This window comes from Electrophorus electricus, chromosome 26 (assembly GCF_041902795.1).
Source record: "Electrophorus electricus isolate QZ-2024a chromosome 26, ASM4190279v1, whole genome shotgun sequence".
Lineage (NCBI taxonomy): Eukaryota > Metazoa > Chordata > Actinopteri > Gymnotiformes > Gymnotidae > Electrophorus > Electrophorus electricus.
Window position 1 is genome coordinate 12107215 of NC_137522.1, and position 27786 is coordinate 12135000.

The 27786-nt window shown below is 43.2% G+C and overlaps 2 protein-coding genes across 9 annotated transcripts in view; both read left to right on the top strand.

The window, feature by feature from the left end:
* Positions 1-262: 262 nt before the first annotated feature.
* On the top strand, positions 263-24832 carry pip5k1ca (phosphatidylinositol-4-phosphate 5-kinase, type I, gamma a). 8 transcript variants are annotated; one of them, XM_027005424.3, is made up of 18 exons: positions 263-564; positions 4794-4822; positions 4968-5054; positions 5367-5497; positions 5800-5917; positions 7594-7746; positions 10595-10894; positions 13343-13548; positions 13827-13910; positions 14536-14584; positions 16564-16648; positions 16937-17098; positions 17377-17518; positions 17701-17730; positions 17978-18076; positions 19582-19738; positions 22310-22402; positions 22920-24832. In XM_027005424.3, exons 1-18 carry the CDS (start codon positions 435-437, stop codon positions 22920-22922), a joined length of 2058 nt encoding a protein of 685 aa, XP_026861225.2. In that variant the 5' UTR covers positions 263-434; the 3' UTR covers positions 22923-24832. The 8 variants fall into 8 exon arrangements, with proteins under 8 accessions (XP_026861225.2, XP_026861226.2, XP_026861228.2 ...); XM_027005425.3 differs by having other exon boundaries at positions 22313-22402; XM_081708127.1 differs by having other exon boundaries at positions 494-564; positions 4794-4862.
* Positions 24833-25273: 441 nt separating this feature from the next.
* Positions 25274-27786, top strand: part of rab11ba (RAB11B, member RAS oncogene family, a) — a 4894-nt gene continuing 2381 nt past the window's right edge. The window contains exons 1-2 of the mRNA XM_027005428.3: positions 25274-25428; positions 27484-27679. Of these exons, the coding sequence (XP_026861229.1) occupies positions 25389-25428; positions 27484-27679 (236 nt within the window). The 5' untranslated portion in view covers positions 25274-25388. The remainder of the gene's footprint in view (positions 25429-27483; positions 27680-27786) is intronic.

The window sequence follows — 27786 nt, forward strand, 5'->3', positions numbered from 1 at the left end:
GCTATATGAAAGCTTGACGAATTAAGCCTATAGAAATTCCACTATAATTTGACATAAATAAGTTGAAAGCAATCTAAGTAAGAAGAGACTGGGTCCCGCTGTATTACACAGGCTGCCCTGCAGCGTCTATTCACAGGCGCGATCCCACTACTGATCAGCACAGGGGCTTTGAAAACGGCCGTTCATGCACTCCTGATGTACGGCCGCTAGAGGGCACTGTTACCCAAGACTCAGATGAATAGTCCGCGTCCTCTCTAGCGACAGCGCTCTGCACATGACAGCTCAGATGAGAGGAGCACGACGCACTCGCAGCACTGTATCTCCCTCACTTTACCATATGCTTCGACGGTTGAAAATTAAAGCTAGGTCGATTAGGGGAGAACACTTCTGAACAGGATTAGCTGCTGTTGGGCTTTCACTCCGAGGGATTCTGGATGGAAGAGGCAGCTGAAGGAGCGGCGAGCCTGTCTGAGGCCGGGGATGGAAGTCCGTTATCAGCCGCAGCTTCCGACGAGGCGGAGCCTGTTATCGATGTCAGCTACGGGATGGATGCAGGTGACATAGGTAACTAAAGCAGTTAACATAGTATTGTCGCTTAAATACATTAGTGCAGTTCAGCGGACTCGTTACGCGTACACCCGTTTTGCACTGTTGTCACCGACGGAGGGTTTGGTTGGTGATGCTAGCTAGCTAAGCTAGTTTGGCTAGCTCGCTAGTAAATGGAGCTGTGGGGCTTAGTAGCTAGCTAGCTGTGTATGGTCAACGAAGAACCAGCTAACCGTACCGAGAAAATGTCCTGCCACACAGATGCAATAAAGCGAAGCTAGATGGGTAGCCTGGCATGTGGTGTGGCGACAGACAGCTACCCTCTACCCGTCAAGCAAGGCACCCGTTTGCTGTTTGACAGCTGTCATGGGTGTCAGCGGCTGAGTCTGTGTTTGAGGCAGCAGCTGTGCACCTTAAGTTAATCACATAACTGCTGCTTAATCGCGGTGGTAAAATCATACAAGGACGCTCATCTGAGGACAAAGTCATTTATCCAAGAACAAATCCAGTTAGCTAACCCAGGAGTGCTGGAAGTATCGAGCGCAACCTCTCACAGATGACACTGACATAACCTGGCTAGGGATATGATCAAGAATCTACTGGAAATGAAGTGCTTTGTACTAGCAGTGTATTGTCCTGCACCATTACCCCCATGTTTTATGCAATGAAAAGTAGACGTTGTGTGAACAAAAGGACTAATAAATAGTCTAGTACTAGCCCAAGTCTCCGCATTTTCTCGTGTAAGGCAGCACCTCGGATAGAGTGGGTTATCTGTGAGGCGTATATGAGCAGCACATTCGGCACAGGACGGAGCAGAGTTTGAGCACACTGGAACAGCCGCGGCCTTTTTCAGAAGTGTCCTGCGTTTTATTACACTTCACTTCCTTTGTCGCTTTAGACAACCATGCCCCTTGTCACCCAAAACATATACATACACATATATTGTACATTGTGTATATAAACATAATATACATATATTGTACATACATTGTTAATATATTTTTGTACATCTATAGAATATATATTTCTCTATGCACCCCTGTTTTCTTTTCCTCAGTTTGGACAGAGCACTCTCAACCATTTCACTGCGAGTTATACTGTGTATGACTATATATGTGACAAATAAACCAAACTTGAAACATCAGAGGTTTGAAGTCTTAACTAAGGTCTTATTTTCAATGTAAACACATTTGTGAGACGTCAAGGCCTCTTTTTAGCTTATGGGGTATAATTAAGTAGAGTAACCTGGGTTGTGCAGAGAAAATGCCCACCTCCCTGCTGTAAGTGGCTTCTCTGCTGACACTGTCACTGCAAGAGTGTGGTAACTTGAATTCAGGATCTTATCATCACCACCTGTTGTTATTTTCACATTCTGTCCATTGCACCACATGGTCTGCATCAAAAGATTTTTTTGCTGTCCATGTCATGTCTGACTGTGCCATAACACTATGGGGTTGTTTCATCCGAAATCAAAGGATTGTGCAACCTTTAAAAAAAAAAAGTCACATCAGAAACTTCACTGTTGAATTTTTTCCATTTATAAGCACATTATAGAAAAGATGTGATCACACCAGCCTATAGTTGGATGACCTCGGGGTGTTATCACTGTTAAAAATAGATGGGTGTGAGTTTATAATCCCTCCCTTTCTTAACAGGTTCAGTCAAAGCTGGGCAGGAGGACAGGGATGTTTTATACACTAGCAGTTGTAGATGGTGAAATTCCACATAATTTTTAAAAATCATCATATGACTCATAATTTAAGTTTTAATGGTTTTTTTTCTCCATCTTCTCTTTTCTCATCAATGCAGATGAGCTCGGAGTCACACATTATGTCAAAACAGCCCCATTCTAACCCTGGTGAAGGCTATGGCTGCTTAGCGTGTGGAGTTTCTCTGTTCTCCTCTAGCCTTTTGAACTTTCCTAGATGACCATTTAAATGTATAAGTAGGATATTTTGGAGTGCCTTGTTGTGAAGTGTACTCTTAACCTATTTTCAATATCGTCTGTTTAATTTGAAATGTCATTAGCCTCTCGTGCTGATGGAGAGGAATAGCTTCCAGTTGCACCCAGCTGGACCTACCTAGAATTTCTGAGTTAAGCCTATATGGACTAGCATATAACTGGTAGGTTGTGTGAAGTAACTATAAACTAGGGTGTGAATATTGGTCAGTAGATCTAGCTCTGAACCAGTGATGTAGTGGCAAATGAGCAGCTATTTAGTGTTGGCTGTTTGGGTCTGTGCACAACCCATGAAGGCATTAGTACTTTTTTCCAGGACTTTTTCTGGTCTGGTTTCACTTTGTCGCTTTGTCTACCTGACTAGAAAATGAAGGCTGAAATCAGACAGCTGGTTGCACTGGTGCAGACAGAATCAATTACCAGTGTCGTGACTTTCCGCTGTGGCTCAGGTTCCAGACAGAGGTATAGTGGAGGAACCAGGGCAGCAATGCCTTGCCTCAAAATCCCCTTCCTAAGGAGTGTGAAGCCCTTGCTAGCTTTGCCAGGGGTTGGTGCTCATGTGGAAGCATGATGGATGGCTGGTGTGAGTTCTGTGTCCACAGATAACGAGAGTCATCCCCCAGCACACCGATGTGGTGCTTTGAAAATGGGAAGATTTATTCATGTCAGGGTGCTGTTTTTTCTGTGTGTTTATTTTGTTAGTGGTAAACAAATCTGTTTCTGTTTAGTCTGAGGAAAGGGATAAATGCAATTTTATAGAAATTTTAAGAACTCTTTAAATGTTTTCAAAATTCCATGATTGATTACTAGTTCATTCATACAAATACAGAACTGAGAAGGTTTTATGTAGTGAAGGCACATCAGAAATCTAGGCAATTTCTCTGAAATTACTGTTTTGTTTATAAATTGCTTCGTAAAACTAATGGAGATCATTTACAGCTTGGAATCCGGGCATTCTTGGCATCCACGTACAAGTGCACCATGGGATCTCTTCCGGATGGGGACTCGGCAGAAAGGCTCTATTTTCCACATCATCCCATTCTGTCCCTCATTGTTTTGTCCATTGTTTACATTCTTCTGTGCAGCTATGAATTGACCTGCCATGCAGCAAATGCCCTATTTAGACTGTGGATGGAAGCATGTGTCTGTTGATTCTATGTGCACGTGTGGTCTCAGAAAAAGCCAATTGACCTCAATAGGGGAGCCATGAAAATTGGAGCACAGGGTGAATAGGAGTGTCTGCAGGCCTTATCTGGGTGACTGACTGTGCATAACCAAATCTTCAGTCTTTAGGGTTCTATCTTCCATTCTGACACACACATGTGCTTAGTCCTGTGTAGTGATAACAGGAGTTCCAGTTATTGGAAAATATGCTGTTAAATAGTTTGCAAATAGGCTTAAGCCCAGTAATGTTTCTGATTTTTGCTGTTTGTGGTGAGATTACTGTACTACTATAGGTGGTAGTACAGTACTCTTCTGGAATGTCTGGGGTCTGGGTGCCAGTGTAACCACTTCCTTTGCTGTTGAGGTGTAATTCCTGGGTTGCCTGATTAAGCTCCAAATTATTACCAAAACAATTTCTTTCATTACCTAGGATTTAAAATACCCATGCATTAACCCATAATCCTTTGTTGTTGCTCTCAAATGAGTTTTTCCTAGTAAGGAGTAGGTGTCTTGGGAACAGGACCTTTCACATGACAGTGCTGAGCTCTTTGTTTTTAGTGGGTAAGGGCTTGAGAGTTACCACATTATACATCACTGTGCAGCGAGCATCTAGCAGCAGAGTAGAGAAGAACAGGAAACCTGTGTTGTCAAGAGACTAGGTAGATCTCTCTGGGTCATTGCTAGACTGAACTATAATAACCTGGTGGTTTTACTGATGGTCTGTAGCACTTTAACTGAGTACTGTGTTCACTTTTTATTGTGTTGTCTAGGCCTACCTTTTCTTCCTACCTACCTACCTATTGTTATTGTTTAAAAAAAGGTTTTCACTGGTAGATTTTGTGTGATCAGCCTAGAGCTTGTCAGCTTTTAAGCACCGGGAGAAAGACGAAAGAGAAGTAAAAGAGAGCTGAGATAGACAGACAGAAAAACGAGAGATGAGAGCAAACACGTGGGTGATCAGCAAAGATACAATAGATTTCGTCCTTTCTGCAACAAAGGAGAGGAGAAAGCAGTTTTGCCTCCCAGAAACATCTGAGGCCTGGCCACTGTGCTCCTGATGGAGGTCAAGCCCACATTTACAGAGAAGGTAGATAAATTAGTCTCTTCTCTTGCTTTTCCGCAGATGCTGCCAAGAAGGCGTTTGCTACAGAGGTATGAAACAAGTTGCAGTAAAAAATGAACATATTTATTTGTAAGCCAACAAACAACTACTCACTTTATTTCTCAGAATATTGACATATAAGTAAGGCAAAAGATGTGTTTAAGTGGCAGTGCTAACGTGTTGTCTCCCTATAAGATGCCATCATCTTCGGGACAGCCAGGCCTCAGCAAGAAGATTGGACACAGGGGAGTTGATGCATCTGGAGAGACCACATATAAGAAGGTAGTCAAGACTTTTCTTTCATCTAAAGAAAGGCGGAGTGTCTGGCCCTGGTGCTCTGCCACCCTGCAAAATGTAGTGCCTGCACATCTGGCTCGATGTTCAGACGCTATTGAAGGCTTTGCTATTTAGTCTGGGTGTGTCGGATTAGAGCTGGAGCCAGACTCTGCATGGTGGAAGATCTCCAGGCTTCAAGCTGTGCTCCTCTTCTCTAAGTAAACAGCCCGCGATGAAGAGAATGCCCCTAGTTTAGCCACTTGGTCGTGTTTACTGGCGATGCTTTCAGAACCCTCAGCTCTTCGTTGTATTCTGCAGACCACTTCTTCAGCGCTGAAGGGCGCCATCCAGCTGGGCATCGGCTACACAGTGGGCAACTTGAGCTCCAAGCCCGAGAGGGATGTACTCATGCAGGACTTCTATGTGGTGGAGAGCATCTTCTTCCCCAGGTCAGTGACGGCCAGCCACCCACCTGTACTCACACACAGCCTTTAAAGAACAGACGGGTCGAAATGCAGTTCACACCCAGCTGATAGTTTTTGGTTGTCTTTTAATATATCAATTTATTTTATCTTTGTATTTTAATGTTTTAATTGTTCTATGCACCATGTTTTCTCCTTGTCTTCTTCTTCTTAATCTTGGATCTTAACTCTAGTTGTTCCACTGGGTACTGTCCCTGTGGCTATCTGATATGTCATCCATCCATATAAGTTACGTTATACTAAATGTAAATATAATCTGTGTATTCCAGCGAGGGGAGCAACTTGACTCCAGCCCACCACTTTCCCGACTTCCGTTTCAAGACATACGCTCCGGTTGCCTTCCGTTACTTCAGGGAGCTTTTCGGGATCCGGCCCGATGACTATTTGGTAAGAACGAAGAGCTCAGCTCAAGCTTGTCTCAGGACAATCATAGGCTCTCCCCAGGCCAAACCCCCCCCAATTGAAACCCCTCCCCCAGGCCAAACCCCTCCCCCAGGCCAAACCCCTCCCCCAGCGCAAACCCCTCCCCCAGGCCAAACCCCTCCCCCAGCGCAAACCCCTCCCCCAGGCCATACTCTTCCCCGAGGCCAAACTCCTCCACTCTGCAAACACCTCTAGGTCCAAACCTTTCACCAGACAACTGCTCAGCAAATCAGCTGTATGGACAGTGGGGTGCTTGAGTCACATATAGAAACGCACCTCCAACAGAGTACTCAGTCTGGTTGTGTCTGTTTGTGTGACTTTGTGTGTGTGTGTGTGTGTGTGTGTGTGTGTGTGTGCTGAGGTAGATCATTAGAAGAAGCATGCCACTGAGTCTTTATGGTTCCAATCAATTTTTTTCTTCCTCTACCTGTGTGTTACCATAATGTTTCTGCTTGCAGTTAACAACTCATTGCTGTTGTTATATATGTCTGAAATAGGATGCATGTCTTTTTTTTTCTCTGTCTGGTTTATTGTTTGGATTTGTTTTATTCTGGCTTTTGGTTTGCATACACTGGAAATCTTTGACCTTATCACAGTTCATCTGCTGTGCGTGTGGAAACAGTGTGGTGTTTATTTGTATTTCAGGTGCTGAATTTACAGCAGTTGCCTTTGTAGGTGTGAGTGTGAGTGAGTGAGTGAGTGTATGTGAGTGTATGTGAGTGTGTGTGTGTGTGTGTGTGTGTGTGTGTGTGTGTGTGTGTGTGTGTGTTGTCCGTGAGTCTGTAGTGGATGATGGCGTGTGCTCAGTTTGGATGGCTGTCTCGGTGTGACTCTCTCCTCTCACACAGTGATTCATGAGATGGCCTTGGGCCAGACTAGTGATTAGCTCCTTCTCTTTCTCCCCCCCCTCCCTCCCTCCCCCCCTCCCTCCTTTTTCATCTGTGAGGGCAGATTGGTGCCGGTTTGGCCTGCTGGGCTTTGTCCTCTCCAGCCTCAGACTGGGAACTAGGCTGCCCTCTCTGGTATTGGGTTTCCATGCTCAGGCTTACAATGATCAATTAGTTGGGATATATCTGCACAAAATACAAATTAAGTTTTCATTGTATTTGACTATCGTAATGCTCGCTTCATTTGTCAAAGCAAAGATCATGCACAAAGTGATTTGATTCTTGCATGTCATTCTCTTCAGACCTCAACAATATAGCAGTGACAATATAGTATACAAATGAGACTACTACAAAAAATAGGACTGTTATATAAATACACATCATTAATACAAGACTGAAACAGTGTTAAATGTATGATAAAATGTTGTAGCACAGTCAAGCAGTGCACAGATAAGTGCACTCTGGTTCCTGTTGTGGTCTGGGGTGATATATGTAAGTTAAAGTGTATGATTGTGCAGAAGTGTTAGTCTAGATAATATCAGTCAGTCATAAAGGGAGTTAGGTCATGTTGAGCCATCTGTAGGCATGGGGATCGTCTCTCAGGCTTGCTGTCTCCAGTACTGATTGTTCTGTATTATCTGCTGGATTGGAAAAGGGAGAACAGTCTATTAGCAAGATCTGTCATTTTCCTGGTTTTATTTTCAGTGTTTTATTATCTTGGTTTGTTTGTGTGTGTGTGTGTTGTGTTTACAGTACTCGCTGTGTAATGAGCCCCTGATTGAGCTGTCCAACCCAGGAGCCAGTGGCTCTGTGTTCTATGTCACAAAGGACGACGAGTTCATCATCAAAACTGTCATGCACAAAGAAGCGGAGTTCTTGCAGAAGCTTCTGCCTGGTTATTACATGGTGAGCTTCTCCAACCTTCTCTTGATGACACTCCAATTCCTGTAGTTCACAACCTTGAACAAGGGAATCTGAGTCAAGATGAGTAAACTATTGGAAATCCAGGTTTCTCACCAGCAGTGCCTTTGTGTACGAAGGATAGCTTCATTTCTCGCTCTCTGTCAGTAGCTGGCCGTGTTAGCCAGTGAGTGTCGGTCGTTAGTGCTGTACTCCTAGTGTCCTGTGCTGTACAGTTCTTATAGCATTGTGTTAATGTCATCTTGAGAAGTTACACTGCATGACAACAAATGTCCCAGCAGAAGTCTGGACCCTCCCCCTCCCAGGTGTTCAATATAATGACACAGACTTCTGCAGCCACTAGAAATAGACTTCCAAACTGAGATAATAGAAATACCTGGTTATTATTTTGATGTCTCTCTGATGGCAGAGGGAACTGTACGCTAAAGCACGACTGCAGTCACTCCCTATTTTGAAGCTGTAAATGCCATGCTTTGCTAACGGAAAAGTTTCCAAATTGTCATTCCACAACAGTGTTACCAGCGTTATCATTAAGAGTGTCTTACCAGTGTTACCATTAAGAGTGTGTTACCAGCGCTACCATTAAGAGTGTGTTACCAGCGCTACCATTAAGAGTGTGTTACCAGCGCTACCATTAAGAGTGTGTTACCAGTGTTACCATTAAGAGTGTGTTACCAACGTTACCATTAAGAGTGTTAACAGCGTTATCATTAAGAGTGTGTTACCAGTGTTACCATTAAGAGTGTGTTACCAGCGTTACCATTAAGAGTGTTAACAGTGTTGTCATTAAGAGTGTGTTACCAGCGTTACCATTAAGAGTGTGTTACCAGTGTTACCATTAAGAGTGTGTTACCAGCGCTACCATTAAGAGTGTGTTACCAGTGTTACCATTAAGAGTGTGTTACCAGCGTTACCATTAAGAGTGTTAACAGTGTTGTCATTAAGAGTGTGTTACCAGCGTTACCATTAAGAGTGTTAACAGTGTTGTCATTAAGAGTGTGTTACCAGTGTTACCATTAAGAGTGTGTTACCAGCGCTACCATTAAGAGTGTGTTACCAGTGTTACCATTAAGAGTGTGTTACCAGCATTACCATTAAGAGTGTTAACAGCGTTATCATTAAGAGTGTGTTACCAGCGTTACCATTAAGTGTGTGTGTATGTGTTTGCATGTGTACCTGCTTGCGTGTGTACTTGTTTGTGTGTGTATCTGTTTGTTGAATAATGAAATGAACAGTGACCATTAGCATGTAAATTACATTTTTATCTCACCTGCCCTCCCCGCTGCTGCATGTGAGTGGGGGGAGGTGCTGAGCGCACACCGCATGGGGGGATGCAGACGGAATGACATCAGAAAAGCCTAGAACTGCTAGAACTGCTGGCTGGTGCTCAGCTCAGCTTTCCAGGGGCGTGGCGGTAGCTGCAGCACCCCCTGGAGGATACAAGCCACCGTCAGGTGGGGCAGGGCAGGGAAAATATCATGTAGTCATTTTTTCACCCATCGGTCTACACTTAATCTCCCATAATGGCAAAGTGAAAATGTATTTTAGTGAGTTTCAAAAACCTGACATTTCTTATTCATAAATGTATTCAGACACTTTGGTGTGGCACTCTAAGTTGTGGTCAGGAGCATTTTATTTGCTTTTATTATCCTTGACGTGTCTCGAACTCTTCTGGAATCCACCTGTTGAAATTTGATCAGGCATAGATCAGGGCAGCGATATTAAAGAGTACCTCTTGCTTTGAGTCTTCACAGTGGCCGCAGTAATTTTGAGATGAAAAGGCCTTGGCACAGTGTTGAACCTTCTTGTCTGTCTGGTCAAATTGGTATTCGGGCAAGAGGGTCCTTGCTCAAAGAGGCAAGAAAGAACCCAATATAAAAGAGCTCCAGTAGTCCTGTGCAGAGATGGGAGAACCTGTTGGAGAACAATCTCTCCAGCACTCCATAAATAAAGTCTTTATGGCAGAGTGGCAAGACATAAGCCACTGTTGAGTAAAACGAATAAGGTAGCCTGCTTGCTAAGTGTTATGTAAAGAACTCAGGCAACATGAAAAAGATCCCTCTGGTCTGATGAGGCAAAAATTAAGCCCTTTGGAGAGGAACAGCAAGCAGTATGTCATTAATATCATCCTGACAGTGAAACATGGTGGCAGCATCACACTATGGGATTGTTTCTCAGCAACAGGAACCGGGAGATCAGTGCAGCCAATCAAAAGAACACCCACGAAGAAAAGCTCCCCCAGAGTGCATGCAGACTCAGACTGCAGTGACAGAACACCTGTCATCATGACAATGACCCAAGTCATCCAGCGTTAACAACGCTGGAGTGGCTTTGGACAAGTGTCTGAGTGGTTCTGAGTGACCAGCTAAAGACCAGACTTAAACTCTCATCTGTGGAGAGACCTGAAAATGACGCTCACCATGCAGCCTGACTGAGAATGGGATAAATGGCTAAAATCCAGGTGTGCAAAGCATGTAGAAACATATCCAACAAGACTTGAAGCTCTAATTGCTTCTATTGAATAAAGGATCTTTTGTGAAGAGATTTCTGTTTTAGAATTTTAATACATTTTTTGAGACTCTCTAAAAATATGCATTCAATTCATGATTATGGGTGATTAAGTGTAGAATGACAGGTAAAATTGCAATTATGTCAAAATCAAATCCAGAGCATACTAAAGTGTGCAACAGGTAAAGGGGTCTGAGTACGTTTTGAATCCTTTGCATAATTGTGTGTGTATATATATATACAAACAGAAAGTATGTGCATCTGTTTTTCATTATCATTACTTTTCCCGGTGCTCCATTATTTGTTTTTTTCCTTGCGTCTCCAGAACCTGAACCAGAACCCTCGCACCCTTCTGCCCAAATTCTTCGGCCTGTACTGTGTACAGTCTGGAGGGAAGAACATCCGGATGGTGGTGATGAACAACATCCTGCCGCGCGTGGTCCGGATGCACCTCAAGTACGATCTGAAGGGCTCCACATACAAGCGTCGCGCCTCCAAGAAGGAGCGGGAGAAGGCCAAGCCCACGTTCAAGGACCTGGACTTCATGCAGGACATCCCAGAGGGCCTGATGTTGGATGCCGACACATATAACGCCCTGGTGAAGACCCTCCAGAGAGACTGTTTGGTGAGTGCCCGCTTCCGGCTTCACTTTCAGTGAACATTGCTGACTGCTGTGGGCCTTTTGAGGTTGTCCAGTGAAGGCCAGTTAAAGTACTGGTCCAATCAGTGTTTGACAGGTGACATCAACCTCTTCAAAACTGAAGTGCATATTGGTTTGTAATTTTGGAGATATTCAGTGGTCAAGGGTGAACTAAGAAGCATTTTCTCTGCGATGGTTTCCTTTTACTGGTGAAACAATATGCTTGTGTTGTGTGAAAAGGTGCAGTAATGAGTCCCACTGTAACGTAAGGAGGCTAAGCAGAATGTGGGGACGAGTTACGTTGAACAAAAACATATGTTTATTTACACAGAGCACAAAGACTACGTAGCAATTAAGCTAGCGTAACATCAAACACCGACAACAGACAGCAGAACCATAGGGGTTTATATTCACATGTAAATGAAAAACAATTACAAACAGGTGTGACACATGGGGGGCGTGGCCACACGGACGAATATACACGCACACACACACGCGCGCGCGCGCACACACACACACACACACACACACACACACAAACACACAAACACAGTTGGGAGGAGACACTTGGGAGGAGGGGCCGTATCCTGACAGAGCCCATCCTCAACGGCGCGACTCCCAACACGCCAGCCTGTTGAGCTACGGCCCTGAAACCAATGCCACATGGCAAAGCCAGAGGACCGCACGACCCGACATGGGCACAATAACAGACACAATAACAGACACAGGCACAGACACCAAGGGGGACAAAGCAACCGGGACAGACAGCGTGATGGGGACGGACACGGTGACAGGGACTGGTACAAAACTACATAAAGGACTGTTAAAGAGTCCAGGCAAGCCGACAGGAGCCCCGGCCAGGCTCCCAGTCGTCAGCGGGGCTGAAGTCCTCCCCGCCTGTGGGGGATCGCCCCTCGCCCGTTTGGGGGAGGCAGTGACTTCCGCACACCCATTTCAGGAAGCACACCAGTTACTTTGCCTGTCTCTGGGGTGGGCACTAGTGTCGCCTCTCCCTTTCCTCTACAAGGCTCAGGTACAGACGCACGAGTTCCGGGGCTGTATGCCCTAGTAGAGGGAGTTTCCTCCTCGGACGAGGTCGCCTCTAGGAGTTTCGAGCAGGCAAGCTTGCTTGCAACTAGGCGAAACCTCCTGGGCGGAGCCTTGGTCGGTATCGTACGTGCCGGAGGCTCGTCGTTCTCGGAGACAACAGAGTGAACGTCACTGTCCACGAGAGAATCCCCATGGAGGCCCTCCTCCACCTCCATCGGCGCATCCTCCACATAGTCCGACCGCAGACCGATATTGCTGTACTCCCGTCTCTCCATACTCAGCGTAGCCCTCATAATAGTCCATGTAGGGGCGGTAGGACCCCGCGGAGTCCACTTCCATGAGAGACATTTAGGAGGAGGGGCTGTACTGTGACACCCACGATGGAAAAGGCAAAGAGGTTAACCATGGCGCAAGGTTTCCCACATGGGAAAAAGGCTTTGGACAGCAGGTAGAGAAAATAGTTAACTAACGTGACTCAGCTGGCCTGGTTTGCAGCGGGGAGACACTAGAACATTACTGTTGTTAATGTTTGTTTGCATTTTGATGAAGCTTTGAAATATTTTTAGAGTACCTTGCATTAACGTAATATCAGTGTGTTGGATTAGCATACTCACGCTAGTAAACAACACACCAGCAAGAGCAGCAGAGACAACCTGCAGATGAGATGACTGAACCACCTTGACTGAGAACCATCCTGAACAGAACAATGTGTGACTGTACTTCATCTACATTGTATTTATTATCCTGACTGCCATGTCTCCTTCTGTAATACAATATGTACAGTGACATTTCCTAAATGCTTTTGACAAATGAAGTAAGTTAGTCCACAGATTAAAATGTCAGGTACAAAGGGTTTCACACTAGAGGTTTTTTTAACAGTGGTGCCAGCTACTTGCTAAATTTGCCTCCGAATTATATTCTCTGTTGGTATTCTCACAGGAGGTATTCTCTCTGTTGGTATTCTCTCTGTTGGTATTCACACTGGTAGTATTCTCTCTGTTGGTATTTTCTCTGTTGGTATTCTCTCCGTATGGTATTCTCACTGTTAGTATTCTCACTGTTGATATTCCCTCTGCACTGCACAGTTCTGCCTTAACAGGAAAACTTAACTAATTGAAACTTAAGTAATTAAAGGTTTATTAAAGATTTATTAATTAGCTAAGAGTACCAAACTGTACTGTGACCCTCCAGCACTGGAATTTAACACCTTGGTTATAGCCCTTTTGCAGATTAAGATCTCTGTTATACAACCTTTGCAGACTCAGTTGATGTTTTTCTGAGTTTCCTGCTGTGTGTTGTGTGTTTTGTGGTGATAGTCTCAGTGTAATGTTCGTGTCCAAATCCAGCTTCATCTGGCCCTCACAGCATGTCTGTGGCCTGCAGGTGCTGGAGAGCTTCAAGATAATGGACTACAGCCTGCTGCTGGGGGTGCACAACCTGGACCAGGCGGGGCGTGAGCAGCAGGCCGAGGGCCTTCCGGGCACCAGCGATGGGAAGAGGCCGCCGGCACAGAAGGCACTCTACTCCACTGCCATGGAGTCCATCCAGGGGGCGTCAGCCTGTGGAGAGGACCTTGAAACAGATGACACGTGAGGCAGCGCACGTGCTAGCAGATGAGCAGATGCACGCTTAACGTGCACAAGGATGCTAGCATGCATGCATATTTTTTTATTTTATGCTTAGTTTATGCAAAACATAGAGGGACACAATCTCATAATGCCCAGTGTCTACTCTCTCACACATATTACGCAAGCAAGTAATCAGAAGTTTCAGAAAACTATATTTGAAAAGTACACAGCCCATTGAATTTAATTGACTCCATGTTTTCACCTTTTTTATATGACATTCTTCCTGTGTTTTTCCTTAGGATGGGAGGAATTCCTGCAGTGAACAGTAAAGGAGAGCACCTGTTACTCTACATTGGAATCATCGACATCCTGCAGTCTTACAGGTACACCCGTCATCGGGCCGGACCAATGGTTTCCTCTCTGTCACCTCTGCTTTGCATCACAAGTCACTGCAAATAAAACTTCCACTCAGCACTTGCTAGTATGTCACAATAATCCGTATTTTTTCCCTGTATCTGTGTGCCCTGGTCTGTTCTGTCTCTGTTTTCATGTGTTTCCTGTGCCATGTGCGTTTGTTTTGTTTTGGAGCCCTTCCCCTGTTCCAGCCCCTTGTCATGTACCTCACCTGATTCTTGTCTTTAGCACCTCCCAGTAATTGTCCCAGGTGTGTATATACACCCCTGGTCTTTTTCTTGTTCTTTGGTTAGTATTGTTTGTATGTATGTATGTATGTGTTTACCTATTAGTTTCCCAGCTCATTGTTTTTTTCTTGTTTCCTTGCCTTGTTAGTCTCTTGTGAAATAGTTTATTTGTATTTCCAGTTTCTTGCTTTTTGCTGTCCTGTTCCATTTGTCATTTTGTTCTCACTGGAGTTTCACTGTGGAATCCAATAAATGCCACTCACACTTGCATCCTGCTCCAGTGCCTTCTGCATTACACAGCAGAACATACATGCTGTCCAGTTTTATGGTTAGCTGTTTTTGACAGTGAATTTTGTTTTTTGTTCAGGTTAATAAAGAAATTAGAACACACGTGGAAAGCTCTTGTCCATGATGGGGTCAGTATCAACAATTTTATTTTTACTTATTTATGTAGTTATTCCATACTATACAAATCAACAGATCTCACCGTTAATTGGATTGAAGGCTTCCTTCAAACTGCTTTTGTGTTGCTTTATGTCTGAATCTTAAAGACCAAGGGCACATACTATGAATTTTTAAAAATGCTTGTATGATACTAAGATAGAATGTTAAACATAAACAAAGTTTTCAGTCAAAAAACAACACATAGATAAGATAAAATGCAGCTCAGAAACCAACCACTTTGGCTCAAGGCTAATAGCTGACCGTAGTCTGGGTGTGATTCTAAAATTCCAGTGAGCATGTTTGATTTACAGCCTGCTGTCGCAAATTCACATCCTGCTACACTACAGCATCAAGGCTCAAGGAGGGAGAAGCACTAACACAACCAATAATGCATGTATGAACCTACTGATGAGGAGTGTTCTGAAGTTCAGGCCTCAGATAAGACATGTTCACAGATGCTGAATGCTTGATATGTTTAGACACAAACAGCTAGTCTAGCAATGACTACCGTCTGGTTTTTCTGTAGTTATTGCCAGTGTAGCATGATCTGATAACTGTTTTAATGTTTAGAATTATCTTGTGATTGTGTAAGATGCAATCTTTGTGACTCTAGGATGTTCTGATCTATAAAAATAAACTTTAATCTGCGTATACTAATCCTGCATAAAAGCTGTTAATCCAAGGCAATCGCTGCAGTGTACATTTACTTTATTCTGTAGACACTCTTATTCTGGCCAAGTTATGTATTTATCTGTATGACCATATGTGTGCTGCTTGATAATTGAGCCCAAGGGCTTTATCTTGCTAGCATCTTGTGCTACCTGGTCCACCAGGTGAGCTACAGGAGCTATTGATCCAGTATTCCGATCCAGGTGTACAAACATTACAGTCAGTGTGGCGGTTTGACAGCACAGCTGTGCGTATGCCCTTAAAAGAACCATCCCACAGACACAAATGATAATGTACATTTGACTAAGGCTTTTACAGGCCTTTACTGAGTCGTGAGCTTTCAGACTGTTGAGAGTAAAGCTTACATAAACTTTACACAAAATAAGGTCCATCCTACCTAATATCAGCAGGGGAGAAATGCTGACAAAATGACTCATTTACTAGGCTTTGGAACAGAATTTGTATATCACTTTTGTATATATACGTTGTATTCCCAGAAGAGAGAGATTAGCCTAAATGAAAAGAAAACACTTATTTAGTTTCCCTGTTTCTCGAGGTAGGCTTCAATGGTTTAGAGGCATGCTCTGTGTGGACACCCTGTGCACTCTGACCTCGGCTGTCACGCCACACTCTTCCTCCATGTATGTATTTATTTAGTCGAGGTGCTGGGTGATGATTGTGTAATGGGGCTTCAGCTGAGTTTAAGGATGCTGGTACAAAGAAAGTAGACTTTCTTTTCTGTGTCTGTCACCGCCTGTTCTCACTCGCTCCCTCTTAGTGCACTCACACGCACACACACACACACACACTCCTCTCAACACTTCTTTATTTAGAGCTGAAAGCTCTCTAGGCTTAGCTGTGACACCAGGGACTGCTGCTCTCTCTCGGTGACGGAAGTTCCGCCAGCGACAGAAGCTGAGGGGTTGTCGGTTCTCTTATGGCTAAGTGGATTCATTTATTGAACAGTTGGGTGATGAATCTGAATCATACATTGTACACCACAAAGGGATGCAGTGACATAATGATACGGTCACCGTCACTTCCTAAATGTACTGTTTTGGTGATTAATCCAGAACCAAATAATTAATGCCATGGACCGGTGACCTTTATCATCTACGCGTTTATGAAATGTTATATCCATTGCAGCTGTTGTTATATGTTGTCGCCAGGCTAGATCTAAATTTTGGTATTATGGCTTAGAAAACTCTAGATTACTAATGGTATAGAGACATGAGGCCAAAGATGCAGCCATGTAACTCTGGATATGTGTGTTTCTCCTCAGGACACTGTGTCTGTTCACCGGCCCTCTTTCTATGCAGATAGGTTCTTCAGATTCATGAGCAGTATGGTGTTCAGGAAGAGCACGTGTAAGTGTGCTAGCTGAGACTACCTTGATTTGTTTGGGGTTGTTAAGTGAACTGAATACTGATTGGAAGTTTTTAAATCACATATAACTAAGTAAGAATGAATGTTTTTTTAAAGAAATAATTTAAAAATAAAAATACTGGTTTTGTATCATTTTGGCTTTACTTGGACTACTATAACAGATTCTGTTACAGATGTGTTGCAGTTCTGATACAAATGTGTTACCAAACTGCCAAAATACACTTCAGGTCTTATTAAAGCTGTAATGATGTGCCTGTTTCTGGTCCCAGCCTTAAGGTCTTCCCCCTCCAGGAGGGGCCGTGGCAGTTTGGCTGTGCCCAGGCCTGTGGGCCCTGGAGCAGCATGGTCCGCCAGCCAGCTCCCCTTCGAGAGAGACGACAACATCTATGATTTGCGGGGAGCGCGTAGTTTCCCCACACTGGAGGATGAAGGTAAGGGTTGCGGGAACTTTTTTCGGCTTTTCTCCTCTTATTCCTGAAGTCCTTTTGTATTTGCAGATGTTGGGCATTTTTATAAGAGTAATTAGGGCTTCTATAAATATTATGTTACTTTACACAAATTGTTTTATGAGACGACAGAGCAGCTGGACAGCCAAGCAAATGGTATTATGCAGCTGTAAAGCAGAGCATTCCAGACAGCTTTTCATAATAAGCCTGAATCACCACCAGTGTGAGGGAGCTGGTCTTTCGTTCTCTCTCACCCTGCGCAGTCCGATCAGACGTGCTCCCGTGCACGCCTCCGTCCTTTGAGGAGGCTACCACAGCCTCCATCGCCACCACGCTCTCCTCCAGCACCTCCCTCTCTATCCCCGAGCACTCACCCTCCGACACCTCCGAGCACCCCCGCTACAGGTGACAAATGTTCGCTCACACTGATACACACACACACACACACACACACACACACACACACACACAGACGTGTATACATACACACACACCCATGCATCCACACACAACCTCGTAGCCTCTCTTACCCTCTGGTGGTGCGACAGATCAGCCCACTACAATACTTTGTCTGTTCTCTTCCCCAGGAGGCACACCCAGTCTAGCCAGGATGGAACGTAAGTCGCCACGCCTCTGCTCCCATCCTGCCAAAACTCTCCTCTGAGTTCACTTCATTTCTGTAGAGCTGGCCACAAATCAGAGCTTCCCTTTTCATGAAGGAAAGAATGGCAAATTAATTGCATCAGCACTCCCCCCACAGTGCCCTTTCTGTGTTTGTTCAGCTAGACGTGTACCAGGACAAGCAAGCCAAGTTGTTGGTGCTGCTTTGTTGAATGTTGGCACCCTCTGCTGGTGTGATTGTAGTAATCAGGAGGACGATCAGCAGACCATCACAGTGGAGGTGGTGAGGAGACGCGATAGTGAGCCTGCGCTCTTAGCCCCACAGCCTTCTCCAGAGACCAGGTAACCATCCGCTTGCAACACAACACCCTCTCACTCTCACTCTAACCTAGCCACAGTGTGACAGTGATGAACATGTGAACATGCTTCCTGGGGATTTTGCTAGTGTTTGTGACCCTGGTTTGAGTGCCTAAACTGTGTCCTGCTGGAATTCATGTCTTTCCCTAAATTGGGTATCAGATCCTAATTTCATGATTGTAAGGATGTTTGTGTAATGTTTTAAGAGTCAGTCTAAACCTGTCCCTTGCTTGTAATGTGAAGTAATTGGGTTAAAAGTCTGGAGCTTTGTGGAGGCAACTGTAAATATTTTTTGTTGGGTGAGTCCAGGTTAGTGGGTCAGGCTTAACTGCAGGTTAAGCCTGCAGAGCATTCAGTCATGCAGTCATTGGTGCTCACCAGCTCACCTGCCAGGGCTCGTCCCTGTAATGGCCAGGTTCCTGGTGCCTTATTCTGGGCTGCTTTAACTAGTTGTGTGCTGATAGTGGGTCGTACCATGTTACATTTACATTTACAGCATTTAGCAGACGCTCTTATCCAGAGCGACTTACAAAAGTGCTTTGTCATTTACTCATAGAATATATCCTAGTACAGTACAGTAGGTTAGAGTGCAACATACCAATGATCTAGAATACTGTAGAAATATAGGGATCAATGCTGATACCTAGAAGTACAAAATACATAAGGTCTATCTTAAACAATGATAAGTGCAATAAACAATAAGTGCTAGAGTTTGTTAAACAACATCAATGTAATAAACAAAACCCTACAATAAGTACTAATTTAGTCAGTCAATATGGGAGCAGTGTCAGTTGTCCTTTAAATATTCCACAAATAGATGGGTCTTCAGTCTGTGTTTGAAGACTGCAAGGGACTCTGCTGTCCAGACAGCAAGTGGGAGTTCATTCCACCATCTTGGAGCCAGGACAGAAAATAGTCTCGATGCTTGTCTTCCATGAGACCTGAAGCATCATGCCGAGCCATATTTGAGGTTCGTAGTACTTGAGGTACGGATCGGGCCTTGACCGTTGACCTCATGTATGAAGGGGCTGGTCCATTTTTGGCTTTGTAGGCAAACTCCAAGGTTTTAAATCTGATGCGTGCAGCTACTGGGAGCCAATGAAGGGAGCACAGCAGTGGAGTAACGTGTCAACTTCGGAAGATTGAAGACCAGTCGTGCTGCTGCATTCTGGACATGTTGTAGATGTTTGATGGCTGTTAGAGGAAGACCAGCAAGTAGCGAGTTGCAGTAGTCTAGCTTTGAGATCACAAGAGACTGCACAAGCACCTGGGCAGCTTCCTGCGAGAGAAAGCATCGAATCCTTCATATGTTACAAAGGAGGAATCTGCAAGACCGGGTTAGATTAGAAACATACTCTCTGTGTGTATTATGTGGTGATATTCTCTCTTAAAGTCTTTGCTATGGTTTCATTCTATAATGTCTTTCGCCTTCTCTGATCTCATCTCTCTCTCTCTCTCTCTCTCTCTCCCATTCCCCTCCTTTCCCTCAGTGAAGCCCCAGAGGTCACTGCGGAAGCTTCTGGCTCCTCAGTCCCTGCCAGCCCCAGAATCCTGCTGGACTCTGACTGCACCAGTCAGGCATCCGGCTGTGCCAGCCGCTCCTCTGTCGATGAGGACGAAGAGGTGCCAATTACCGAGATTTACTTTGTAAGTCCCCTTCCTAGTTAGTCCAGCTATCCTGCTGAGCCTTTCCCCAAGCACTAGTGTACTGCTGTAAATAAACACGGAGTTAGCCTGTCAGCAGTGCTCATACACACACCTCTCAGATGTGTTGTACTGGACCAGACAACTCAAGCCCAGTGATCAGACTCCCAGGGAGTTTCTGGTGTTTCAGACTGAGCTACCAGCATACCTGAGAATGGTGTTCTACAGCCCTTTATCACCCGGGTCAGGAATGTTAGGAGCTTTAGATAAACACATTGTTTATAGCATGAGGAGCTGGGATATGGGCTTTTTTTGTGAGGAAATCTAGTCACCAGCCAGACAATACAGCCATGTTTTCTGAACGATAATGCAAGCGGGTGGTGATGATGTGAATTTCTGCAGTCTGCAGAATCATTGGCATGAGGACGAGTCTCTGGCGGCCTGGTGAACAGCCAGCGTGTGAGTGGTGTGGCTTTGTGACAGACCTCTGCCTCAGACGAGCCTCTATCCCTGCAGCAGACCTAAGCCAGAGTGGGGTCAGGCAGGCTATGGGCCCATGAGCAACGAGATGGTTTCCTGCTAGCGTAGAGAAAAGCTACTCTGTGTTAAGCTGCAAAACTGTGTATTTATATAGGACAGAATTTAATTTAATTTAAATTTTATAACAATATTAATGTTTAAAATTGTAATTGTTTAAAAATGAAATTGTATAATAACTGAAGTTCTCGCTCTGGCTTAGCGACCTGCAAATTAATACGAGACTTTACAACTCACTTTACTGATTCGATTCATTCAAATGGCTGCTATTGGATCGAATGTTATTATTCTTTATTCACGTATTTTCTGTCAGATACAGTTGTATCCAGACCAATCTATAGCACTGATTTGCCTGAAATTCACGTGGGCTGGTTGCACGGTTATTTCCTGTTTTCTGTCTGATACACAACTTTACCAACTATTGTGTGGTGTGTTCTGCATGTGTCATGGTCGTCTAATTTTAGAGCCTGGTTTCAGAATGGCTCATGTTGTTTGAGGAGGTGCAGATTTTTCCTGGCTGTGTATATTTGCTTGTTTTGTGTGCGCACGTGTGTGTGTGTGTGTGTGTGTGTGTGTGTGTGTGTGTGTGTGTGTGTATGTGTGTGTGTGTGTGTGTGTGAGTGTGTGTGTGTGTGTGTGTATGTGTGTGTGTTTGTGTGTGTGTGTGTGTGTTAAGACCTCTCACTGAGTAATAACTGTATTTAAGTGATAATGATGGAGGTGGTTACAGAAAGCCCTTTTGTCATCCCTGTTGCTAAGCAATACAACAGTCAATCATCAGCTCACTCACACACTCACCATCAGCCTCCTGCTGCCTGCAGCACCGAATCAGGTTCTTCCTTGCTGAGGAAACAGGTCTTAGACTACGGCAACCTGTTTCAGGAAGACGAGGAGGCCTGTGCTGTGTAAGAATTCCACCCTCGGGGCTGGCTTTACCATCAGCAAACCTCCGCATGAACCCTGAAAGGCATGCGAGCACGCCTCTGCCTTTCCAGTATCGCTCCTCCTACTCTCACATGTTACTTGTTCATTTATTGTCTTGCTCAACCCCCTCTCTTTTGTTTCTCTTTTTCCTTTATTCCACCTGAATGAAAACATTAAAATATTAATATTTTTATATTTGCATCTGGTATAACTTTATATTAATATTATATCTTCATATTTGCACCTGGCATAGCTTTATATTAATATTCATATCTTCATATTTGCATCTGCCATAACTTTACATTAATATTCATATCTTCATATTTGCATCTGCCAAAACGTTCTGTCTTTTTGGCCATTTACTTGCTGCTCGTTTCATTTATTGATACCAGCTCTTCTTTCCTCTCTCTCTCCCTTTCAGTCTTTCTCTCTGTCTATGTCTCTTATCCACACATAAACCTCTCCATTCTGTTTTTGTTCGTCTATCGGCCTGCTGTCAGTTCTCTGGTGGCAGCTATTGTGTCTGAATGGAAGCTAAATTCAGACCACAATGTAAGTTGGATTAGCAGACATCTCTGTTTGTGAGCCCTTGTTAATTTATTATAGTCCCAGGTGTTTCAACAGCAAAAATAAGTAACACACACCAGACTTAGCTTTCAAAAAAACTCAAGCCAGAAGAACCTTAGTTTGGCAGTTTACTTCCCGTCTGGTCTATTTGCTCCCTTTGTCTGGTGAGGGGAATAACAACATTTTCATTTCACATTTCACTGCGTAGAGTCCCGGTTACTGCTTCCATAACCTGATACTTCTTACGTTACATGTTATAATACATAGGACATGGTGGTGTTCTGAGTGAATATTTGCGTGATAATGTTACACCAAGTTTTACAGAAATTTAAAAAATGTTTCCAGTCTTCAGTCACATTTTTGCTTCTACCATACTTACTTTAATAGGCCTTCTACTTCAAACTGTTGTCTTTACTACCCTAGTGTCTAGAACTGTCCTCTCCGACACTGTCTTCTCGCTTGCTTGCTTTCTGCTTGGCTGGCTGTGCACTTGTATCTGCTGGCGTTCCTTCTCTGGTGCCCCCTGCTGTTTTGGTGGTGCTTCAGCAGCCTTCCGAGGAGAGGATCTGGGTGTACTCTCCTCTGCACTATGGCACAGAGTCGAAGACTCTGACAGAAGAGGATGGGGAAAGCAAAACAGTAAGTGACTGTTGTACGCAAAGCTGCACTGGATGTTTCACGTGGATATTTGTTATATGTTCAGGTTGTCCTTCTGGATATGGTTAATTCAATAAAATGGCTCATTACAAAAGAGATAAAGTGCGTAATCCTAGAAAAAAATGATAGTAGTTATTTTCTCCATGTTTGTATACAGTGCACAGTGTGTCAGTAAAAGGAAAAAAATCACTGTCACTTTTCTAAAACTATAACTCTTCTGCACTGTGCTAATTAAATTTGTATGTAAAAAGTATGTAAAGATAGTTGTAAAGGTTACTGCCTTCACAAAATGTATTTCGACAGTTTGTCTGCCCACCTGTGCTTATCTACAGGGAGGAAGTTTGTGTGTGTATGTGAGTGTGTGGTTGTGTTTGTGTCTGTGTGTATGTATTCTGTGCATGTTTGTGCTCTTGGAATATTGGACAATGAATTTGGCCTTTTGACGCATTAATGTAAGGTGACCACATAATCAGCTCCCGCCCTTGTTTCTCCTCACTAGTAATCAGCCTGCTGGAGTTACTTGAGGACCACAGCTCTGAGGATCGCTCTGGTTTGTCGTGGATGCCGCCTCCATTCCAGTGGCCACAACCCCTACACATTTTACGCGACCAGTGCAACCAGCCCTTACTGTAGTTGGCTCCAGCGGCGGCGGGCGTGCTGTAACGTGCGGTTTAGTGCTGCACGTTACATGCCGTTCGTTCATCATTTCATCTATTGACATCACCATGCCATCAAGAAATAACAGTGACCGTCAAAAATATTTGTCTGGAAATCACGACAGCAGTTTTGTTACATTGCATTTTTTCACTAAATCAGTACTGTGAACATGTTTTCATAGGTAGAGCACTTCAGCTAGTAGTTATGTGTGTTATGTTAGTTTTGATGAAGACCCTCTACAGAAAACACCCTGCATGTATTTAAAAAAGAGACAATGGTGAGAAGAGGTTCAGAAGATTATAAGTAGCAGCAACAATGAACTCAACCATAAAATTGACTCAAAAATGTGTCATGAATTCATGTATTTCAAAATTCAAGAATAATAATGGTCAAACTTCTCTTTAAGTGCAACAGTGTCATGTGAAATTTGTCAGATGGTACTCTAAACATTTTGTCTACAGATAATGTGTTGCTGCTAAATTACTTTAGACTATTTGAAGTTTAAAACACTACACTAAGATCTCAGGATTAATAGATATATTCATAGTAGGTTTATATGCACGTGGCATATAAATATCATCGTGCCCAGTCAGAGTTTTTTTTAGTTTTGTTCCATTAGAAGGGACCAAGTCTGCTGGGTGTTAAAGGCCAAATGTTTCAAGCGGATACCATGCTTTTCACTTACAACTTTTTGACTCTGTCTGTGTGCGTGCGTGTGTGTGTGTGTGTGTGTGTGTGTGTGTGTGTGTGTGTGTGTGTGTGTGTGTGTGTGTGTGTGTGTGCGCGCGCGCGCTCGCTCACTCTGTGCATGATCACCTTATAATCATTTGACCATCAGACATGTTTTCCACAGGTTACAGATCTAGTGTGCAGGAAGGCTTAGAGCAACAGTTAAACTTGTTCAAAATGTATATTTATTCCTCTGTATAGAATAATTGATTTGTATGTTTGCATATCTGAAAGTGTGAGCATGGGGATATATGATTTAATGTGATATTTGATCAGTGTTAAAGTGCTGGTCATTGTCCTAATGTGAATTAGCCATTTGCTATCAGTTGCTGTTGTTGTATGGCATCAACTGCAGCAGCAATATACAGTATTTGTAAAGGGTTGTACTGATATTGCTTTTTGGTTGCCTTATTTATTGTTTTTCACTTTAACCCTCCCATTATTCTTACAATATAGTTAGCAGGTGATTAATGGTATCCCAGAAAATGTGTACATAGAAATATAAATACATATATTAAGAAATATTGACTATATTTTCCATGTGAATTTACAGTATGTGGTTTTTATTTGCTTTTTCCCCTCAAGCTGCTTGCTAGAAGTAAATCTAAATGAACTGAACCAGATTCTTCCAGAGATCAAGGGCATTCAGCTACACTTCTGTTTCAAACATTTCTTTGTACTGTATGTTTGAGCTCTGTCAGCGCTATGTACCGAACATGCACATGTATCAGTAGTGTCATGTTATGGAAGTTAAGCTGTGTTTGTGTATGTGGTCAAAAGGTGTGTTCCCTTTTCTCAGTTACAGACACTTCCCTCTCTCCACCCCTGTAGAGATGAAGCATGTTATTATTCAAAATAATGTATCTATATACATTCATAGACAGCATATCCATTTGTTTGCATTGGGAGATTTAACAGGGGTAAACTGTATGTAAGGGGGTATGTGTGCGTACGTGTGTATGCCTGTGTATACATGTGTGCGCATTTATTTTGATCCCTACGATAATAAATCTAAAACCGCATCTATCTAAGTGGCTGTGATTTTTTTTTTTTGTTTACATTGTAATTTGTATATGTAGTCTGCAATTTATGTATTAGAATTTTATTCATGTTTCAGTTCACTATGAGATGTGTATATGAGATGTGTAAACCACAAATTGCAACATCTATTCCTGTGACAAAAAAAAAAAATCTATACATACGATAATCTCGATAATTTGTAGTGACAAAGTGCTGTATCTACACTTGTGGACTACAGTAAGAAATATGCTACAGCAGTTTTACAAATGACAGTTAAAAGTACCTCAAGGCTGCTTGTCACAGATTAACAAAAATAATATGAAGAACATGTTCTAACATCGCCTTTTTGTTTATTCATATGTGTAGAAAAAAATCCGTTTTATAGTATAGTAGCAACATAACCTTTATAACATGCACAGCAGTGCATCAAAGTGAGTATTTTCTCTTATAATGACGAATATGTTCAGCTGGTGGAAGTGCACCAGCACACAGTTCCTTCCTGTGGGCTGGAGTCAGAACACTGTCGCTTTACGAAATTTTCAGCAGTAGCGGAAAAGCTATAATGGGGACCCGAGATGACGAGTATGATTATTTGTTTAAAGGTCAGTCAGCTAATCCTGATTTCGCTTGTGCTGATTCAGATAATTGTTAATGTGATGAGTATGAGGTGTCCGGACGATTGTTTTTTCCGAGTTTACTTAGCTATGTTGGCTAGCTAGCGAACTAGTTTAGGTTAGCTGTGCGATGAGAGTTAGACGACGGTGGCCTTCAACCTGTCGAGGCTTTCAGGTGACCAGTAGATAATGCTCGGGTTTAGGAGTCTGTAACATATTCATTAAATGTTGCTGCAAGGGCCTGAGATGCGAAAAAGATGCGTAAACTGATTGTTTTAGTGGTAACCGTGCAGCGTTAGCCTGACAGTGCTAACCTAGCTAGTTTAACAAGCTCCTTAGCTAAGTGTCCAAAGCACAACCGTTAGCAAACAAACAAACGAGTCCAACGTTGGATAAATCACACACCTCAGCCAATAATATTTTTATCGACGAGGGTCGTAAAGCTGCCAGTAACACGGTACTATTATGTGTATATGTTGGACTTTTACGCATGCTGGCCTGTTAACGCGTTGGCCAGGGAGTTGATCTTAGTCATAGTCGTCTGGAGCTGCGAGGCACCATCACTCTGCTGGGCCACATCAACTTTTTGATGTCTTCAGGAACAGAGTCGTGGGCATTTGGGAAAGAGTATGGATATGAGACTTGGCGTTCAGCCACGACTTTGCAGTTCAGGAGAAATTAGATGGTTCATGAGTTGTTTAAGTTGTTAGCTAGGTTAAGTTTGTGGAAGTTGCTCGCTTAGAGGGCTAGTTAGCTAGCTAACGCTAACCGTCTTCCGATCTGTAAGGAAATCAATGTACCGACACCGTACCAGCTTTATTAACTCAAGTTTTTGTTTCAGTGATGTTTTTGCCCCAAAATGAATAAGTTGAACATGTTTATCCACAACACGTTAAGAAATGTAATGGGTTTCTTGAATGCGAGTTCCCAGGATTTGTATTCAGATAGCTAGCTAGAGTTTGCACAAAGTTGTTGACAATCCAGTTAATAATAATAATAAATAATTATTGCCGAGATCACAATCTTATATTGCACAATAACATTTGTGAATGACATTGACACTGAAACAATTTCAAAGATGAATAGTCTATTAAAAGACTGTTACCCTTAAATCATCTGAATTTTTGTTCCAAATTTGTTTGGACATATGTCTGTGTATATTCATTGTATTACTATTTCTGTTTAGTGTAATCTTGACCCTCTGGGCACACAAACTACAAACACAACGTGTGTCCTATATATACTGTTCCAAATTCTAGCAAATTATGAATTTATTCCTCTAGAATTTCTGCTAGCATTGGCTAAAAGGTATGTAAGCTTTATCCAATGTAGGCTACACTGCATTGACCACATCAAATGTAGTTGGTGTTTGGCTACATTTATTTCTAATTATTTTGCAGTCATGTCTATGCCATTTTTTTTTACCATCCATGGATCTAACTGTGCGTCAGCCTGTAGTTTCAATTTCATCCTCACTGAATGGTAAATGTTTCTGTCAGTGCCCATGGACAAGGCTTATTTGTTGCTAGAAACGTAATTCTATGCAAACTCGTCGCTAAGTTTGTACATGTATGTTTGTATGTTTTTAATTTTTCCCTTTGCTCTGGCTGAGAAGACTACATGTCTGTGATGGCAGGCTCTTGATCAAATGTGCTCACTGGAATATTAGGACCACACTCACCTAGGATTGATGAGCCAGTTTGGATGATCTTTGTGCAACGTCTTATAATATTTTTGTTTCTATTTGCTGAATGTTTAATGCAACACTTCAGTCTACTATCATACAAACATCACCTAAGTGACTGGATTATCATGTACTTGAGTGAAAGTCTAGACTGATGGCTTCCAGTACCGATGCCAAGAAAATCATATGGCCTGCACCCTTTCAAGGCATTTGTAGTAGTTTATAGTCATAAGAACCAGCTCTCTGGCATAGCAGAACTCACATTTACCCTTAACATTGAACGAGAGGGACAGTCTTTGCTACAGTGCAACAAGATGCGTTTTTGCAGAGCATTCTTTTCCTGTCTCTGGTGTCTGTAGTGGTGCTGATTGGAGACTCTGGGGTGGGGAAGAGTAACCTGCTGTCCCGCTTCACACGGAATGAGTTCAACCTGGAGAGCAAGAGTACCATTGGTGTGGAGTTCGCCACACGCAGCATCCAAGTGGATGGTAAAACCATAAAGGCACAGATTTGGGACACTGCAGGCCAGGAGCGCTACAGAGCAATTACATCTGCGTGAGTGCAGTCACTGTACACACACACACTGGACTTTAAAAAAAGATTTTGGAAGTAATATAAATAAAAGCTTTTCCCCTGTGATATTTCTCTTCAGTTCTAAGCGC

What these genes read in the sequence shown, in the direction of transcription:
- pip5k1ca (XM_027005424.3), top strand. Translation starts at nt 435, where the DNA reads ATGGAAGAGGCAGCTGAAGGAGCGGCGAGCCTGTCTGAGGCCGGGGAT. An exon ending in GATGGATGCAGGTGACATAG is followed by an intron (nt 565 to 4,793) that starts GTAACTAAAGCA and finishes GCTTTTCCGCAG; the next exon opens with ATGCTGCCAAGAAGGCGTTT. An exon ending in CCCTCCAGAGAGACTGTTTG is followed by an intron (nt 10,895 to 13,342) that starts GTGAGTGCCCGC and finishes TGTGGCCTGCAG; the next exon opens with GTGCTGGAGAGCTTCAAGAT.